General features: G+C 41.3%; 1 protein-coding gene across 1 annotated transcript in view; it reads right to left on the bottom strand.

Annotated features, from left to right (window-relative positions):
* The window catches only part of Fgf12 (fibroblast growth factor 12), a 533,778-nt gene extending 520,641 nt beyond the window's left edge, over nucleotides 1-13,137 (bottom strand). The window contains exons 1-2 of the mRNA XM_028890065.2: nucleotides 13,027-13,137; nucleotides 12,719-12,865 (exon numbers count right to left, since the gene is read on the bottom strand). Of these exons, the coding sequence (XP_028745898.1) occupies nucleotides 12,719-12,731 (13 nt within the window). The 5' untranslated portion in view covers nucleotides 12,732-12,865; nucleotides 13,027-13,137. The remainder of the gene's footprint in view (nucleotides 1-12,718; nucleotides 12,866-13,026) is intronic.
* Between the last annotated feature and the right edge of the window lie 620 nt (nucleotides 13,138-13,757).

Raw genomic sequence — 13,757 nt, 5'->3', positions numbered from 1 at the left:
TAAGAACCCTCTACTGTGGTCTTTACTGCTCCTTCACTATAGGATGCTTTTCCAGTGTTTAAGTTCCTTCCTTTCTATAAATGCCAACTTCTTCCCGGATTTGGACTTTTTCTCTTCATTTGTGCACATTATATTTCTATTATGTGGTGCAATAACAGATGATACAAACCTTATTTTAGTCATTACTTCCAGAACAATCTATACAGAAGCTATATTGGTAAAAGCAAATTTAGAATTTAAATTTTCACATACATTGCTAGCAGTCAGTTCTTTGTAAGTTTATGTTTGCCCATATCTCTAGTTGCTGACTTGAAATGTGTTTTTCAGATAAAATAAACTGTGATTCTTTTACTGCTAGTCCCAATAATAAGCAGGGTATATGGTGAAATGGTAGATTAATGGCCATCAGCCCACAAGCTTGTGTAATTAACTACTGCTGCAGTTTATTTACAATATGTAATGCCATTTACTCTTTTAAGCCATGCATGGCCTTCCATCATGAGAATGCAGCCCTAGTCCCTTATTCTTGACCAGTCAGAAAAATAAGCATCTATTTCTAGAGTCAAATCTAAGTGCAAGTCAATATTTGTGTAGGTTTTCTGTACCTATGGTTCTTAAAAATCAATCCCTAGAGTAGCAGCAGTGTCCTCTGGGAAGTTCATAAATGAACATTCTCCAAGGTCCATCACAGACCATGCAATCAGACCCTCTGGGTTTGGAGCCAGCATTGATTAGTAGAAGTCACAGAGGGGCAATCACGTCTTTGACCTAACCAACAGTGTGGACATTTTTTGCTCCAATAGTCAAGTTTGCTCTCCTGGAGAAACAGAACTTCATTTAGGTCAGACAGTGAGAACAAGTTAATAAAATTCATATCCAAATATTAGTTGTTTGCCAACTCAGGTCAACCACTGTTTGCTTTTAATGTATGATTTAAACGAGTGGGCCCTAACTATCTTATTAAATTACACCCCACAACTGCCTGGTCATCTAGTCGCCCTAACCAAGAGGAAAGTGAATGAAATCGAGTTATGTACAGTACTGGCAAAACTAACAGAAACTTCGAGAATCAGCTGTTGAAGGGAAGGGATGGAGAAATGTAACCAAGCTAGTCCATTGCAGCTGGTACCTAGGTAGGGTAGAGGGTCAGTGATAAATGAAGAAAAGATAATGGCATGGAGATTATAAAGGCCCCGACTTCCAGCATCAGCTAACAACCCCACTTGCACCAGCAGTGTTCACCCACAGTGGTGCACAGAATGCCGGAAGACATATCCAGTTCTATGCTAAGGGGTTAACAGGATGGTGGGGCTCTTCAGCCTCAAAGGAACAGATGATAAAAGTAACAGCAAAAAAAAAAAAAATGACAAACACAAGCCATCACTGAGTTCTGGCTTTAGCTTGGCTCTTGACGTCTTTTCCTTGTTGACCCCATTAATTTTGAAAGAAATCCCTTAAACAAATTAGAGGGAGGGACAGGGAACTATATCTTTACCGGGTTAGAGAGACTAAAAAATTGTGCTAGTGCTATGTGTGATTTCCAGTCTTGTGACTGTCCTACCATACCAGTGAACTTTCTCAAATAAGCCAGTCCGCTATGCAGTATGGGGGTTAGAAAGATGGTCCAGCCCTTGCTTAATTAAGCCACTGGAGTTGGAACCAATTTAAAGTATATAAGAGTACCAGGTTCCTTCTTGAATCCACCTGAGAGCCAGCCGGAGTTCCCAATAATGCTTCAACTCTGTCTGGTCTTGGCTCAGGGCTTATGTGTGCATATAGTCACAAATGCTAGTTTTTGGGGTTTTGTTGTTGTTGTTCTTTTTTTGGATTTTTCTCATACTTACTATCATATCACCTGTATTTCTGATCATAATTCACGTTCACAAGCATATTAACAGCGACTGAATATATGACTATCTTGCACCTTTGGGTAAGTAGGAAGTTCAGTTTATTAGCCATAAAACAAGCAGATACTGGGTGCCCTGGAGGTTAGTAAAATCTGTACATGCACAGCTGGACTGTTTTTTCTTTAATGGAGGAAAGGTGACTGTCATACCAGACTAGAGCAAAGTACACCTAAGATTCAGTAGTGTTTGAGGTCACAGATTCTGCCACTAGTCCACATCCCAGTAGCTTTGTGGGTTAAAATGTAAATTACCTACCATCACTGTGCTTGAGTTTCCCAGCCCATAAACTATGAATGACATGAGATCGCTGTGAAGATTAAATGGGACAGTGTGTAAAGTACAGTGCCTAATCCATAGTAAAAGCTATAGAAACCTCATTTCCAAAGGCGTTGATCTTTGGAAGTATCCCCTCGATGTCTGGCATGAACAGAGTGTAAAGCCATGAGGCATAAAGAAAGAGATTTGGTAACGTTTAAGTAAATCTATGCAACAGCCTATAAGTGAGCCTGATACTGACTATACCATGCTTAGACTGTAGTAAACTATCTAGAATATCAGATTACTAGAGTATCTGAAAAAGAATAAAAATCCACTCGTGGTTTGGCTCCTACCCCAATCATGCCACCCTGCGCACATTTCAATGTGTATTTGTTCGTAAGAGCTGCTTGTTCCTGCTATCAGGGCACATGCCCACAAATACTGCTTCCATAGCCACCGTTATCTCCCAGGTATTCCTGATCACAATCTTGTTTTCAAACACATTAAAGCTGTTAAATATTTTGCTTCCATCCCTTGCATACCTAAGATATTCAGTTTAATTATCAATCTATTCGACTAAAAAGGTATCAACTGGAAATGACAATACTTCTGTCTTGAAGGATCAACAGAGGTCTGAATGTTGCAAGAAATACCTATGGTTTCCAAGTTATCTAAAGACAAAAGAACTGAGTGTGTTTGGTTTTGAATAATGCATCTCTAATGACTGTAACTAAAGGGAAGTCAAATCTCCTGGCTGTAACAGGAGTAAAGCACTCAGCACGGAGTGCTTGGTGTGATTGTTACTTCTGCCTTTTCTCAGTGGATGGGGTGCTTGTTAGGTCTCCAAGAGGGAAGATACTATATCAACCTTAATTGTAAGAAGGATACATAGGATATTTTTTTTTGAAGAGCTTATAAAACATAATGCCAAAGCTGCTGAGCAAAAATGCTACTACATTAGCTAAAGGCAAGACGGAGTGAGCAACCAACCATAACCATAAACCAAACCTCTCCTGTTTTCTCTGCACAACTCCACAAACCCCAGTTCTCACAATTCCTCTCATTCAAAGACTCCCACCTCTGTGCTCCTTTGCTTCAGAGATGAAGAGCCAAGTGAGGGGAAGAAATGACCACATCATACTCAGATAATGAGTTGAGACACGAGTCAGGATTCAAATCTAGACCTCCAAATGTCCAAGCCATGGCAATTTCCATAGGTCTCCCTAACTATCCATCAATGCAAATTTATGGTCATACCACACATAAAGCTAACTGTTATGTCCCAAGCCAAGAGATGTCCCCAACAAGCTCGTGGCTCCAGCAGGTACCACTATTTTAAAGTCTGTGAAGCCTGTAGGGTAGGGTTTGCTGTGGAGGGTACATCACTAGGGTGGGTCTTTGAGGAGTATACCACTGCCTGGCTCCAGATGCACTCTCTGCTTTCCGGACTGTGCCTGATCCCAACTGTTCACACTTCTCCTGCTGCATCAGATGATGCCATTGCTATCCCATCATGCCTTCCTCATTGTGATTGGCAGAGATTCTTCTGAAACTGTGAGCTGAAACAAAGCCTTCCTCGAGAAAGCTGTTTCTGTACTGTATTTTGCTCTCAACAACCTAAAAGTAACTAATATTCCAAATGATAATTCCACCAGGCTTAGTGGTGTCCACTCAGAACACAATCAATTGTCAACCCAGCTACATGACCAAAAGCTCAGTCTTTAAAATTATTATCTAAAAAAAAAAAAAAAAAAGCTGGCTTAGGGCTGGGCGTGGTGGCACATGTCTTTAATCTCTGGAGGCAGAGACAGGTGGATTTCTGTGTCTCCATGGATAGCCTAGTCTACACAGTGAGTTCCAGGCCAGCTGGGGCTACATAGTAAGAGCCTGCTTTAAAAAAATTCTAGCTCAACATTGGATCTTTAAAATCAATGTGGTTATTTGGACTATGATCCACTAAGTTTCATTTTCTGTAGAAAGCACACATAGGGATCAAAACAGAACATTAGAAAGCTGACAAGATGGTTTCTCTATAATAAGAGAGTGAAAATGGGAAGAAAGAGGAAGAGGAGAAGGAGGAAGAAGAAGGAAGAGTGGGAGAGGAGCGAAGGAGTGGGAACGAAGGCAGGAAGTTTGGTTCAGGACTCTGAGAATTATAAAGGTTTTTTTTCTCCAAAGGTCCTTTATGGAATAAGTAGAGGAAGCAGAACTTGAACACCGGACTTCTGGTTTGTTCCATCAGAACACATAGCATGTTTGTTCTACACCCCTACGTACCAAACCCAGTATATAACCCCAGCATCCCACCAGTATGTATAACCCAGTTTTCAAAGCGCAACCTCAGGACATCTAACACAGCGATTCTCAAAAATGCTGCCTATTGATCCATCCCCACCCAGCATCTGACACTGAGAGCCAGGTGCTGATGGTCCCTGTGCTGGCTCCACCTCCCTTCCTCGGGTTATGGAAAGCCTTCCTGTGTTTGCATCACCCCTTTGTCTGCTGATGCGGATGCTGATGTAGGGCCTGTAGGTAAAAATCCCCACATCATCTTATTTTGAATTTGCAAGCTCACAAATAAAGCATGATTTGCAGAGTCTTTCTCCTTGACACACAGCAAATATTTCTTCCTTAAATCCTAGAGAAACAACAACACAGAACTGAACTAAATTCAGTTTCAAGTAGTACTGGAAATGGTGGAACTATTTTGAAATGCCAAAGAAGCCTTTGGAAAGGCGGTTTCAAATTTCCCAGATTTTTGACTCCCAACTAGAGTGATCATATAAAAGATGTTTTGTAATTATCTTATTTATAGAATTTAGAATGTGAATGAAAATTGGAGCAAAAGAACCCAACAATTTAATATGTTTTGAGGCCAGAAACATATCTACATTTTCCAGTTTCCAAATAGTGGGAGAGAAATCTCTCAGTTTGCCTTGTACTAAGGTCTGTTTGGTCTATTTGAACACAGTCAGTATTTGAGGCCCTGAAACAAACCTGACTGCTTCTCATGGTTGATAATTGTAGGGGTAGGGGAGATTCCAGGAAGCAGAGATTGGAATGGCTGCTTCTTCTTACCTAGTTGCTACAGAAAAGTTTTTTTTTTTTTTTTTTTTTTTTTTTTTTTTTTTTTTTTTTTATTTGGTGACCCTTCGAATAGCCTGTATAAACTTCTGGATTTTTTTTTTGCTGTCTATCCTTGTGGGCTGTTTGTCTGGCTGAACACAAACAGAACAGAAACAAAGCCCATGAGCCCATGTCTATAGGACCAGCCATAGGGATGTTAAGACAGGACCATCGTGAGTTTGAGGCCAGCCTAAGTGAAAAATAACGTCCTTTATGTGGTGTAAAGCCCTTTTCAATGAAATGTGCTCATGACTTGAATCCTCAGTGATGAAGTCTCTTTTAGGTAAACATCCAAGCAGGTTACACGTTAGTGAAAAAGGAAAAGATGTAAGAAAGGACAACAGGTGTCCTTTTGGACTTCTGCCCAGGTAGCATCAATCAGTTGCATCACAGAGGCTAAGTAGCTTAACTTCTCTAGGTGAGAACCTCACATTTGTGAGGAGAAAAAAGGGGAACTTTAAAATGTAACTGGGGATATGAGAAAAATTAAAATTAGTCTATATGCATAGGTCCTAGAAAAACTGTAACATGTCCTGTAAGCAAAGATACTAATAAGGTGAATGACATGTCTTCTTAGCCCCAGTTTCTCGTCATTTGTTTTACATATTTATTTTTTATCCCAAGCCTGTAACAGAAGAAGCAAATCTTTCTTTGCTGTTCATCTTCTCTTTAACGCTAAGGAATGATTTTTAAAAAAATCAAGGCAGGAGCCCTACAGTGTTCCTGGTTAAATACAGTTACTGGCTCTAGTTCCATAAGAACCACCATGCCACTTCCCTATCACACTCCTAACTTCCTGAGTGCTTCATTAACAGCTGAGTGCCACGTACCCTGGGTGCCCTGTGGCTACTAGGTGAGAAAACCTGCTGGTGCGGAATTTACACATAGTTTTATACCCATTCAATGGATATTCCACCTCATGTATCTCCAACTACAACCAACCCACAAAAATGTTACATAACTACCCCAAAACAAAGTCCTAGAGCATCAATAGTAACTTAATCACAAATTCAGGTATTTCAGAAAAGTTCACATTCCAAATTACTGGGGTGTGTGGCTCAGTGGTGGCCCATGGTTAGCTTGAGTGAGCCCTGGGTTCTATCCCAAACACCCTAGATAAACACATGGAATTCATTAAGTAAATAAAGTAGAATATGTGGGAAAGTAGCCCCTTTGCTACATGAAGCCTTTATGGAAGTCAGTGAGGATTATTTGGTAAATATCTATGCAGTGTACTTGCTGCTAACTCCACAACAACAAACTGTAGTTTATAATTCTGATACTGTGGGATGGAGGTGAGGATGGGTATATGGGGTCTTGTTTTATAAAGAAACAAACTAGACTTCCGATGCTCTGTTATGTCTATGAAATGAAGTGAAAACATGTAATCATGGAGCTCTAAAGCAGATACCATACAAAGACCTTTGCCAAACCACAAAATGTCTCATGATGTTATTTACAGCCATTAATATGCATTAAATTCAGAAACCAATAGTAACAAATGTGATAAGTCACTATTAGTCACTTAGTGGGCACAAGAAGCCTGGCTAGGGATGGAGATATATCTGAGAGGGTAGGGGCACTTGCCACCAAGGCTGACAAGTTATCTTTTGAGCTGCACATATACCATAGCATACATGTGCATACACACACACATACAGACACACAGATAGATAGGTAGATAGATAGATGGATAGATAGATAGATAGATAGATAGATAGATAGATAGATAGATAGATAGAGATAATAACATAACACCAATCTAATAGTGTCAGCAGTTCACAAGCTTGAAAGAATAAAAATGTAGGGCTAAGAAAGTGGGCACCCCAGGACAATTGCTGAAGATAACAAATCTGCTAAAGACTACTTAAGTCATACAATCCATTCCCAGCTAGGCAGCTGGTCAGCTGGAACCACTTTCAGAAGAGAACACAACATAGTTGGTGTTCACATGTTCTCCCACACAGTGGCTTTTCTTTTGAAGAAACCAAGGTAGAAACCAAAGGAAGGCATTACAGTGGTGGAACATTCAGTCTTCTCTCAAGGTCTCTAATTACAATAGAACTCCCCATTCTAGCCTCCTGGGTAGCCTACAAGGACTCGGAAAGATGAATGGAGCAGTAGCGTGTCTAAAATAAACAACTCCAGAGCCTGCTTGTGGATCCCGGCTGCAAGTGCAGAGAATGGGAGTCAGGACACACATCTCCAACCCTGCACTGAGCCATATACCTGGAATAACATGGCAATTCAGCAAGCATTTGAATCAAATGAGCCAGGCGCTCTATACTACTTAAAAATCTTGAGTCCCAGAAAGGCAAAGAGAACTGTTCAAAGTTAACATCCCTAGAACTGGGCAAGAAGCTGTACATCCTACACCCGGTACCTATTCCACCACCTTATATATTAGGTTTGACTTCTCCTACCACAATGATCTCTCTGGTTCTTATTGACATTTAATGAGGAAGCAACTTTTCACGAAATGACTTTCCAGTTCTGCTAAGCTAAGGACTGCAAAAGCATTTCCTTTCTCCTCCAGAGGGCATGAGCAAGTCTCTGTTGGGAAAATGAGTTGGTTTCCTGCCTTCTGTGCTCTCATATCAAACTGATGCTTTGGGGTGCCCTTGTGAGATGTCAGCTTTCTCTCTCCCAGGTTATAATAATCTCAACACATGAAAGTGGTGCTTAAGACTATTGTCCGTTTGACTCAGCATGTAAAAACCAGCGTCCCTGCCATGGAAAGTAAAGCATTTTTCCTGAGGTGGTCTCCAGGGTACCTGCTGAAATGTTAAAGGCTCAAGAAGGCTCACCAATCTATTATTAGCAAAGACATGGGGTAGGAGAACAAGGTGTGTAAGGTCAGTGATTACATCTTAGTTTTTGTTACCTAGGCAGAGTCTCAAGTAGCCCAGGCTGCCCTCAAATTAACTATATTGTAGAGGCTATCCTCAAACTCCTGATTCTCCTGTCGCTATACCCTGCATGCTGGAATTACAGCTATGAGCTACCACACTTAACTTAGTTTTCTTTTAGATTTTCAGAACTAAGCATGGTGGGCACATAGTAGGGACTCATTAAATATTTGTTTAAATAAATATCATTTGATTGCTGGTGTAAGGAATGCACCATATTAAAGGTATTTCAGCTGTGTAGAGCACTCTATTTAAAAAAAAGCAATTAAACACAGTGGTCAGGAAAGACAGTGCAGAACGGTGGCATCAAAGAATGGAACAAAGATGCAATACAGTGGAAGCATCCTGCACTCTGCTAAGATGCATCCTGGCCTAAGCAGTCTAGTACCATCATTTAACCAGAGGGTAATAGCAGTAATGTAACAGGAGTTCAAAGTGAACTTAGGGAATAAATGTTCAAAATTAACTGGAGTCTGAAAGCAAACGGCTAGAGTAAAAACAGAGAGGGTTCTTAAAAGTAAGTCTGTTTAGGATTCAAATCACAAGCCAAAGGCTTTCTTTCCCACTTTTTCCCAAAGCCAGCAGAGGTCTAGGACCTGGCCACACACTCATAATGACCACACAGAATGGATGGTCTCAATCAAAGCTTCTCCACTAAGTTACCCTGTGTGCAGATGCTTGCAGTTACAATCTGCTTTCCACAATTGAGATACATGGTTCTGAGACTTTAACACACATACAAACGATCGTACAATTTTTCTGGAATCCAGGTTTGAATTATAAATCTGGAGAAAGCCTGATATTCAGCATCTTTAACAAGCTCTGGGGTGATGTTCATGTGCCTGGAATGTAGACCAACAGTGCTGAGGTCTGAGATCAATGGTTATTGGCTGGCTAGTAGCATCACTTGGAGGGTGTAGTGGTTTGGATGAGAATGGCCCCCATAGACTTTTAGATAGTTGGATGCTTGGTCCACAGCTAGTAGAAGTATCCAGGAAGGATTAGGGGGTGTGGCCTTGTTGGAGGAGGTGTGTCACTGGGGGAGATGGGCTATAAGGTATCAAAAGCCCATGCCATTCCATGTCCATGCCCCCCTTCTCTCTTGCCCTTTCTTTTGCCTTTGATAATAATTATGTGTATGCGCACTGCTCCTGCTCCAGAATCATATCTCCCTGTTGCCAAGCTCCCTGTCGTAATGATTATGGATTCACCCTCTGAAACCATAAGCAAGCCCCAATCAAGTGATTGCTTTAGTAAGCTGTCTTTGTCTTGATGTCTCCTCACGACAATAGAAAAGTAACTAAGACAGAGTAATTTTACTTTGTTTTGTTTTGTTTTAAAGAACTATGCACAGATTCCTCCCCACAACCAGTCAAGCTCATTCTCAAGGAGTGCAGCCTAAGCCTCTCTATATAAAAAAAAGTTCTACAGGTGTTTTTATAGGTAACATGCATGAAGTTGAGAATGTAAGCAAAGAAAAAAGTGATGCAACCAGGAGAAGGGGAAACAGAAGAGAAACACAAGCTACCTTTAAATCGTTGCTCCTGAAACTTTACCCTGAATACAAACTACCTGGGGTTTTATTGAAATCAGTCTGTTCAATAGGCCTAGAGAAAAAAAAAAAAAAAGATGAGCCTCCTGAAGTTCTAAATGTAACTGCAAGCAACGATTTATCATCCAGCACTGAGATGAGTGGTTCTCAAACACATTGCACCTGAGACATTAAAAAAAATAAAAATAAAATAAAATAAAATAAAAAAAAAAAGTGCACCTCTTTGTTCCAATCCAGCATTCTAATTAACTGTTTTGGCTAGGACCCTGCATGAGAATGTTTATGAAGTATACCAAGAGGTTCTGGAGTGCAAAAAAAGTTTCTGAACCACAAGTTTAAATGTTAAAACAGTTTACGTTATTTGAGCGGCTCTAGTCCTCGGAAATAGTGAGGCACAATTTCTATCAAAGTTACTCCAAACACTCAGTCTTTGAGACAATGTAATTACCACGATACACAAAGATCCTTAAAGTTGACTCTGAACTGAACTACTTTCCTCTTTGTCCTGCATGACAGGAAGTGATGTAAAGTAGTAAGGGAGGAAGTAGAAATGATCTTACTTGTGAATAAGGGAGTTACTCAGAGAGCTGCGTGGCTAGTCTGCTTTTCAAACAGCAAAGGTAATGTGAAGGTTGCCTGACGCTCGTGACAGGATTCAAGTCTAAATGGGACATTAGACTGTTTTCTGGTATGGAAAACGATTGCACAGTCAAATGAATCCTGTGATGATTCTTTGACTCTTTTCAAAATTAGTTCCAATACTTATGTTTAATAATATTTTCCTATAATTATACTTGAATTTATTTGGGGGGGAGAAGTTACATGGCATAAAAAAATAAAATATATTCCAACTAGAATGGTATACAGATGCAACTACCCATTAATATGCTCCTTTCCCCTTCTAGAAAAAACATTTAAAGTTAGCTGCAGGGGTTTTTTTGTTTTGTTTTGTTTTTAGTATGGCACTTGCATTGACTCAAAAAGTATTAGTGTTAGCATGATTGATAATTGGGCAGCTCAGCTTTGTAAAGTCCAGGAATTAAAATTCATCAAGACTTTCATTTGCTCCTTTGTTACAAGTAATTATGAACCCTCTGCAAAATGACCACAATATTGGCTCCTAGCGAGAGTTATCGTCGCCTTTTTAGCAGAGCTGTGATCCACGGTATCACTGTTGTCTGACTTAACATAGAACTTTTGGCCCACTTCCTCCCAGGTCTATTTCTGAAATTCTGTCTCCCTTCTGAATTCCCCAGACTGGAAGCAAGGCTGGAAGTCTACTGTTATTATTAGACAATATAAACCACCCGGAACTCTCAGAAGAAGGCAGCATTCCCTATAGGCAATAAAAGAAAATACAATACATTGCTGAGAGATACATCTTCATTTTACGATGGGCCAATAATTGCTGTATAAATTAAAGGCAAGAATGTTACCAAGAACCATTGCCAAATAACCAGATTTAATGGCCAAATACCAGGTGTCGTCTAAGCAGAAAAACAGTTTCATAGTAAAATGATACTCTCTGCTGCTAACTCTATGTCCAAGAAATGTTTAACTAACTGGAATATTACATTAATCTATGGTTTAAGAAAGATTGGATTTTCATTTTAAAACAGATTTTGTAATATGCTATGTATATTTAGAGAAATGGATTTTTTTTCTCTATATGTACATTGTCACATAAGGAAATGCCCACCAACGAGTCACAAGAATAATCTGCCCCATCTGAAAGCTTCCAGCTCATCTTTATCCACATCATTTCAGTTCTTCCCACAGTGCCAATGCTTACCCTGGATACAAATATGATAAAACATACAAATACTCAAATAAAACTAATTAAATACTCAAAAAAAAACCGTACTGGACAGATAGCTGCTATCATCAACACTCTAGTTTCATTAATCAGCCCAGAAATAGGTAGTTCAACACCACTCCCTGAGCCTAAGTACATTGCCACAGTGACTGACATTCTGGTTAAAAATAAAACCTTGCTTCAAATATAGCTTCTCCAGTCCTGGGTAATGAATATAGTTTCATAAAAGTTGACATCATTTCTCTGGTTTCACCAGAATTAAATACATCCTATATCCCTACTGGGTATCTGGCCACATCACTCAGCGTCCTCACAACCTAGTGGGCATTTTAAGGAGGGGACGAGACCTGTACAGATGGGGGTAAAGTCCAAATGACATCCAAACTTACAATGTTAATGGTTGCTTTGTTTATATGCATTAGGTATGCCAACCAGAAGTTGATTACCACAGTTCATGTAGCAGTTGGTGGGTGTACATTTTGTAGATTTGCTTATGAGGGGAATTTTAATGTGTACTGGTCCAAAACTAGTGAACGGCATCGCGCCCAAAAGAGCCAAGCAGTACTTCCGTACCCTGATCTTCTTAGAGGTCAGTTCCTGTGCATGCCGTTTCAAAAAGACACAATTTTTTTTATCTGTTACCCATTCAAAATGCAGTCGAATGTGGTCATACACACCCAGAAACACCATGTTTGTAGGGTGGGGTGGAGAAATTCAAACATTTTTTTTAGCAATGCATTATTGGATATCAGCTATAAATGTGCCCATCAGCAAATCCCAAAGCAAACAGAATAGATTTATTCCAGTCCATCCATTATACAGAAAAGAAATCGTTTTACCAACACATCTTTCCTCCCCCTCCATTTTGGGAGGGTATCTTCTCCATCTCACCCGCCCCCCCCGGGGGGGGGGAAACTCATCCTACTTCACTACGCAACTGATGGGAGTATTAAACATTGCCTTCCACGCTGTGGGAGTTAGTGGCCTTCTTGCCACATTCCTGCTGCTGCAACGGACATAGCATATCCTCCTCCTATCGACCTGGTGTGATGCTCCTCCCGCTCCCGGAGCACTGCAGTCCCCTCGCCGAGGGCTGCCCTGGACACAAGCACATGCAGCGGGAAGTGCCCCGATGGGGACAGTCACATACCTTTGCTCTCCATTTCGGTCCCTTTAGAGTGCTGGGAAGTTCAATGGAAGTTGGCAGGAAGATGTGGGCCCGCTTCAGATCCCCAAATCTGGAAAGGCAGTCTGATGATTTCGCCGCCCCGTACTTCCTTCTTTCCCTTCAGGCTTCCTGAAAGATGGGATTTCTTAAACCTTGAAGCTGCGATCAGCTACCAAAGGACACTTAGCAGCAGCAGATTGCTTCTACAGGGGTTAGGTTGCTGTGCATATCTGCTACTGAAAAGCATTCACAGGGCCGCTTGGAATTGTATTTTTTTTTTTTTTTTTTACCTGAGTCTGGAAGCTGCAAGCAGGAGCTGTCCTCGGAGCGTGGTGCTGCAGGTGTAGTGACAGATCATCCCACTTTGCTCTGGATGTACAGCAGATTTGCATGGGCGCTGGCACGCATGCGCAGGTCTTCCCCCTCCCTTTTTCACCGCCTCCCGCTCCCCCGCCCGCCCTGGCTTCTCTCCCCAATAAGGTCCTCAGTATCCCAGTCCGAAAGCAGTAGCATTCGGTCACAGGAAAGCGCTGCTAAAAATAAACACCGGACCGGATTTTCCCTGCAAACTAGAAAATGGATTGGACTGGAACGGCGCATCAATCCCTTCCGATTTTCCAGGACTGCTTACCGAAGCTCTAGAGGAGGCTGGGGTGTCTGAGCTGAGCCTGCTGCCCTCCCCAAAGCAGAGGGATTTACGAATCCTGCTTAGTGGTCATGATGTGGGCTTCTCTTGGTTGCTGCAGTAACTTCTCAGGTGTCTGCCTCCCCTCTTCTCCCTACAGACTTCCGACATCGTCCTCCACCCCCGTGATTGTTCTGCTTCTCAGGTGGAGTGGCAGGAGTTCGGGGCTGTGGTACTTTAGCATCCTTCCTTTTATGTGCCATCCAGACTGGGTGTCCCCTATGGCCTCCACCCCAGCAATGTTCCTTGCAGGTTCCGAGGTTTCTAAAGTTCTTCAAACAAAGCGTCCGCCCGCCCGGGGTGTCCCAAGGTGCTCTGTTTACCTTCTTTCCAACA

This window comes from Peromyscus leucopus, chromosome 12 (genome assembly GCF_004664715.2).
Source record: "Peromyscus leucopus breed LL Stock chromosome 12, UCI_PerLeu_2.1, whole genome shotgun sequence".
Classification (NCBI taxonomy): domain Eukaryota; kingdom Metazoa; phylum Chordata; class Mammalia; order Rodentia; family Cricetidae; genus Peromyscus; species Peromyscus leucopus.
The sequence above is the reverse complement of the archived record's forward strand: the minus strand, read 5'-3'. Positions and strand labels throughout refer to the sequence as shown.